This window comes from Selaginella moellendorffii, unplaced genomic scaffold (genome assembly GCF_000143415.4).
Source record: "Selaginella moellendorffii unplaced genomic scaffold, v1.0 SELMOscaffold_24, whole genome shotgun sequence".
In the NCBI taxonomy this organism is placed as follows: Eukaryota; Viridiplantae; Streptophyta; class Lycopodiopsida; order Selaginellales; family Selaginellaceae; genus Selaginella; species Selaginella moellendorffii.
The window spans coordinates 769,085-775,972 of NW_003314285.1; the positions used below are offsets into that span (position 1 = coordinate 769,085).

General features: G+C 40.5%; 1 protein-coding gene across 1 annotated transcript; it reads right to left on the reverse strand.

Annotated features, from left to right (window-relative positions):
- Window positions 1–3,980: 3,980 nt before the first annotated feature.
- LOC9657414 (ferredoxin--NADP reductase, embryo isozyme, chloroplastic) lies at window positions 3,981–4,895 on the reverse strand. Its single transcript, XM_002974364.1, has one exon. The coding sequence runs from the start codon at window positions 4,893–4,895 to the stop codon at window positions 3,981–3,983; it is 915 nt and encodes a 304-aa protein (XP_002974410.1).
- Window positions 4,896–6,888: the final 1,993 nt, after the last annotated feature.

Consider the following 6,888-nt stretch of genomic DNA (forward strand, 5'->3'; position numbering starts at 1 on the left):
TAGTGGGCTACAAAAATCAACTATATATTAAAATTGATATTTAAAGGTCTAGTTTAGTGGGCTAGACCATATGTTATTATGCATATCAAATTCATATATAGCAATCTAACTTGATCTAGATTTAGATTGATTGACTAAGGAACATATTGAGATTGATATTTGGTAGTTTAATTCTCCTTATATTCCATGTTGTGATTGACATTTAGTAGTTCAATTTAGTTTAGTGATCTAGTTTTGTCTAGGTTGTTGGGTTATAAAAATCACACTACTTGTTAAAACTAATATTTGGTGGTTTAATTTTGTTTAGATTAGTTGGCTAGGCCATATCTTAAGATTGTGGTCTAGTTTATTCTTGGTATGCTAAACCTAAGTGATAAAATATTAATATAACATGTTGAAATTGATATGTAGCAATTTAGTTTGATCTAGGTTAGGTGGTTAAAGGAATCACATTACATATTAAAATTGACATTTAGCAATATAGTTTAATTTACCAATTTGCTCCTGATTGGGTTATACTGTAAAGATAGGATGTCAAAAACAAAAGAATTGTGGCTTTTACCTTTCATTCAGGAATGTGTAATGAAATATAAAAGACTGTAAGCTTTTAAGAGTCTAAGATCTCAACTTTTAGTCACAAAGGTGTGAACTTGCATAGAAATGTAATGGATTGTAAGCTTTAAAAGTCTCAACTCATGAGGTGTGAACTTACAAGGAAGTATAATAGATCATAAATAACTCAAAGGAATAGTTTGAGAGATAATTTATTAGGATTCAAATATAGAGGCAAAAGAAATAACTTAAAAAACAATGTATTGGTTCAAATATAGAGATAAAGGGCCACTTTTAATTAGTTAAGGGTTTGAAAATACTTGGGTTAAATGTTCTTGAGTTTAAATAATATTAGGATGGGTGACCCCCCAAAAGTCTAAAGTCAGGAGTTTTTATGGAAACTCTTAGTTCCACAATCTAGCATCAAAGAGATATTATAAGAAATAGTTTATTAAATACTAAATACAAATAAAGAGATTCACTTATTAATAAAGCTAAAAAGCTAGAGTTAGTGATTTAAGACTTGAAATTTTTGTGACTAATTTATAATGTAAAATAAAATCTACTAGCTCAAGATTTATATTTTCCAAATTAGATGAATACATGATATATTTTTTTAAAATAAATATTCAATATTATTGTTTAAAGTTATAAGGGCAATTTTATAAAATTAAAACTTTTCATAATTTTTAAGTTGTTTGTAAGATAATATGTGTGGATGAAATTCCAAAAGAGAAAAAATGTAACAAAATAATTAATTTCAAAAACTTTAAGAAAAAAATTAAATAATTTATAAATTTATTAAAATTTACAAAAATCATTATATTATGATAATTAATGTAATTTAAAATTACTGCATAGCATTTGTAATCTATACTATTCACAATATTACTGTTTGTGGGCTTGTGACAAGTTAACAATCCTCAAATAATATTCTAATCAAGTTTTGAGATTTCTAGTGGCATCTTTGACACTCTCTTATACCAAGTATAAGTACAATAACCTTTGATTGATCTTACAAATAAAAAATTTACTAAAATTAATTTCAAATCAAGAATAAAACATAACCAGCAATGTTATTTCTTAAATCATAAAGCTTTATGGACTTGAATTTTCTTTTGACTTGATAGAAAGCGCATGGGAAGCTTTCCTAACAAGCAACTTTTCCATTAACAAAAATCCTGATTGACTTCTTCTATATTTTTTTCACCCCATCTGAAACTTTCTTCTATCAGCAATATTCATTCAATTATTTGCAATGGAAGCTCTGTCAAAAGAAAATCTTCCTAATAAAACATATCATCAGGAGAAAAGGATCATGATGGGCATTTTTCCATCCCACCAGGAAAAAAAAATTTAGCCATCAAGAAATATTTCAACCTAACTGGAGAATTTCCAATGAGAAGAGGAAATTTTCTTGTTCTAACATATTGTTAAAGGTTTCATTCCATTAGGGAATGACTATTTGATGTGGCCAATTTGGCTTGCCACATCATAACATCTAATCAAAACAAATCCATCGGGAAGAACCTATTGGAATCTCCTATTTAATAAAAATATAAAGTGAACAAACCTGAATCCAAATGTAATCTAGTGTGGCAGTCCATCTAGGAATATTCTAGTAAAAAACTCCCATTGGATTAAGAATGTGCTAGAATATACGTTTTACCCGGTAAAAAAAAAAGGAGATTCTACCAAATATTTTCCATTCTATATTCATTCTTAGCATTACATATGATTTGCCATACTGATTACAATGCAAAATTTCCTCTACAGGTTAAAGTGATGACACTGAATACAACTAATTACATTACATGAATTTCAAATATAATCAAACTCCAGAAATATAAAATGCTAGAACATTAACACACTCGAACGCAAACGCAAACCCAAACAACTCAAACTCTAGATTTTAGAATATCCTATATGCTATTGACATGTTTGTGTATGTAGGTGATTAGGTTCTGAAAGTGCCACCTTGGTCACATATTCAGAGGGATATATCTACATGCAAAGATTACATCGAAATGTGTGAACCACCACCTGCCTTCCTCGGTCCATATGCCCACAATCCTGTGCAGCACACAAAACGAGTTAGAGGAGAGGGGGAGGGAAGAGAAAACTCACTGCTCTGCTACATACTCCCACCACACGGGGACTTACTGCTACACCTTAGATTGGTAGGCAAGGTATCAGATTTCAGCAAAAGATCAAAGGGCGCAGAAGAAGGATTTTGACTCAATGGTTATGGAACACCTCGGATGAATGGAGCGTATTGGGGATTGCTGTGATGGGATATAGGGAAGGCGTCGATGATGCCAAAGTTATAAGCTGGCTCTTGCAATGCAGTTCTTGAAGAGCAAAAATACTTTCCATATAGTCATTTTCACTGCCCGAATTGTCTTCCAGCTCTCGAGCGCCTCGCGGCGCCGACTCCAGCGGCGACGACGACGATCGCAGCATCGGCGCAATCGATTTCTTTGCCCGCTCGGCTTCTTCCGGCAAGCGCGCAAACATTGCAGGCGATCTGGGCGATGGCGGCGACGGCATCGATACGAGGTTGCTGCTAGCGCAAGCTCAACGAGCTCCGGGACGACGAACGCGCACAATATTCTGTGGTGAGAAATCTTTGGATTGCTCTTACTTTTCTCTGGAGCTAAGCTGGATTTTTAGTGGAAACGCCTCACATTCTTCTCACTCCTTTTTTCCAGAACTTGCTTCAACGTCCAAGGAAAGATATCGGGAGAGGTTGATTGGTGAGCTTTTGGTTTTCTGTGTTTTATTTTTCCTGCCTGTCATTTGCGTTTCTCTTCTCAAGCGCTTGGACGTGATCAACGTCGAGATCACGTCGAGAAAGCTGCCGACTACGTAAGAACTTCGACGGTTGTTTTGGAAGCATTCCCGGAGGAGCTGGACAGAGTAAGCCATGAAACTTTTAGACACATTGAGCGCTCTTTCTTGACTAATGTTTTCCGCGACCACGCAGTCTTTTGCTGCGCTGGGGCTATTGCTATCGCCGGTGCGCATCATCACATTGACAAGGGCTGGTGTCTTTGCGAGCGCCATTAAGTTAAGTCCGGTCATGAGTTTGCATCTTCTTGGTCCTTTCTAAAATGCGAATTCTTAAAGTCTGCTACTCGTGGTGGGTGCTTTCGAGTCTAGTGATGCTCGACCGTGTGGACTGGATCGATAAACAGAAGCTCAAAACATTCATTCTCGAGTGCCAATATACTCTCACTGTCGAGGCATTTAAATTTCACCTCTTACAAACATGTGGATTGTGTCCCGTTTTGATTCAACCGCTTGTGAAAAGTCCCGTCCTTTCCGATCTTATCCAGACGCCACGCCTCGTGCATATTTGGTAAATGATAAAGTCTTCGCACTTTGTATCGATTGCAACGTGAACTTCATGGTAACCTTTGTGTGATCTAATAGACCTCCACATGCCACTGTCGGTTTTTCTTCAGTTTCGCAAGTTTGCCACGCCAATCTTCTCCCATCCGCCTTGCAACCTCTTCGAACACCGCTTCCACTCCCACCAGCATGTCTTTGCGGCCGCAAAAGTAGATATGGCTGCCTCCATCCAGAAGCTTGAAGATCTCTTCTCCATGCTCCTCCATTCTGTCTTGCACGTAAAATCTCCCACCCCTCTTATTGCAGCTTTCCCTGCTCAAAGCAGTGTCATATCTAAAGCTCAAAGGGCGATCTCTTGCATATCTCTCAAACTCTTCATTATATAGCAGTCTACCAGCTGTTGGAGCTCCCATGAAAAGCCAGGCTGATCCCTCAAACTTGCGAGAACCCATCTTGTCCTCGAGTAATCTCTGCAAGAATCCCCGGAATGGAGCCACTCCCGTCCCAGTGGCAACCATGATATGAGAATCACTCGGGTTACTCTCATTCAATAGCATCAATTTCCCAAACGGACCAACGAGATCGACCTTGTCACCCGGCTTGCAATCGCACAAGAAGTTACTGCAAACGCCCTTCTTGCTCGGATCTTCCTCCCCGGTTTGAGGATCAACATAGATCGCTCTCTTCACGCACAAGCTCGCGCTCCTCCCGCTGAGATCGTCGCCATACCTAGAAGAAGCAATGGAGTACAAATGGTATGGATGGCGTGTTCCTGGCCTCTTTGAATTCTCGCCAGGGGGAAGAATTCCATAGCTCTGGCCTTCCCAGAATGGAACATTACCGCCGTGGTCAATGACGATGTGGGACACTTGACCGTCTCTAGTCAGTCGCTGAATAGAGCTGACCGTGGCTGTGTATGGCAATTGCGATGTGTAGAGATGGAATGGTGGTTTGTTACCACGCTCCAGTAACTTTAGTAGCCGAGACATTGACCTAGAGTTTTAGACCTAGCTCTTATATTTTAAATCGTCCCGCTCAAAACATAGGGTTTATCAAAAAGGGAAGGGAGAAAGGGGACGGGCGATTCATTCTGCTAGGTCGAGTATCGATTCCTGTAGATCTTCTCTGCTGCAGATCTTCTCTTTGCGATACTTCTCATCTCTGTGCTATATTTTGCTTTCTCGCAGCTGTGAGCAAGAGATTTCCTGTCAACGAGGTAGATTTCTTGATATCTCGACAGATCGCGAGCTTCTCTACAGATATTTCGGAGAGTTTCTCATTCGTTTCTTGCAGATTTCCCCATCGCCGGTCGATCGCTCGCCATGTTTTCTCTCCATCGATACAGGTAATAAGCAACAAGCTCTCCGAAATTTCTACACGTCCTATGGCAGGAATCTCCTCAACAAGGTCAAGGTCCAGCGTCACAATGCGGGTATAGTAGATCCGAGTAACAATATTAAGCAGGAGATCTCATCTTGGAAGTGATCGTCTCGTTTTAGCACTGGATCGCCAGAAGATCGAAGTGGCAACGACGATCGATGCTCAGCCACTCCAGAAGGCCGACGCTGAAACTGGTAAGTCGTGAGAATCCAACGCATGGTAATGCCGTCTAACTTGAAAAGTTTCTGTGACCAGATGCCGCCACCACTTACATGAAGTTCAAGAAGGACGTGATGGAGAATCTCGAGCTGCCGGACCTGGACAGCTATGGAGTGGACTTCGTGGAGCGTGTGTACAGTGAGTTCCTCCTGCGCGACAACGATCTCAACGAGCAGCAAAGGAAGCGCCTCTACGACGTTTGCTCTGCTTATCTGGGGAATGGCAATTCATCGCCTTGGAGCGAGTAAACCAAGGTAGGTTTCTTTGATGGATATGCTCAAGAGTGATTCACGCCAATGTTCTTTTAGTGGCAACACGGCATTTTTGTTCGACTAAGTCTTTCGGTTCAATTCGAAGTTCTCGTACTGACAGGTATTCATGCGTGTGTGGCACTGACTTTTTTTGGCGTGCTTTCACAGCGAAGACAAAGTTCTCAAGCTACCGTGAAAGGTAAATCCTCGGATTATCAAACAACTAACTAGTCCAACTTTTTCACAGAACCTATGCCTCGACTATCATCACTGCTCCATCGTCCGTAACATCACTTTGAGCGTCACCGCCTCTTCTTGTTTCGCTCGCTTCTCCTCCAGCCTCCGCGGTTTCTTCGCAATCCTTCTCTTCCTCGTCGGTTTCTTCCGAGCCATTCGATGGATCGTCATCTTCTTACCCTGCTTCCGTCACTGAGAATGGATCGGCATTTCTCACCCATCTTTGTACAGCATCGTGTTGTGAGCGTCAGCATAGCAAGCGTATTGAGACACATCACTGGCAATCGCAGAGCGCTCATTGCAAGCATGTGGCCGAGCGTGTGGTGCTTGGGATACTTTGGCTTTCCAGGAGTATTGTCGAGCTGTGAGAGATAACACTGATCAGGCTGATAAATGGTAAGGCATTTTTCAAATTCTTGCTCTTCATTTCCTTGTATGCTCTCTCAGCCTGCGCAAAAAGTTTGTTAACCAGCTTCGAAGTTCTCTTCCAGCAGGACGCGAGCTGTTGCGGAGGCTCCAATAAAAAAGGCTCAAGTGCTTGTATAGACTTTTAGAGCTGCCTTGAGCCTCCACCCTTCCGAGGCACTTCAACAGAAGATCGAATGTGAACGAATTGGCCGAAAGACCAACCTTTGTATGCGACTGATATAATTCATGTTTCCTGTACAAGCACAGAAGCGCTCAAAAGAAAAATCAACGCACATATATCTTAGAAGTGTTTTTTTTTTTTGCTGTCGATGTTGCCTTGCCAGGAGCATTATACGTTTTACCGTCAGGGAAGTTGCATTTCCTTGCTGTAATGCTTTCTCGAGATCAACACTTAAGCATGAACTATAACGAACGGATATCTACCTGCATCGTCTATACGAAGAACGTGTTGGCAACAAGAAATCGA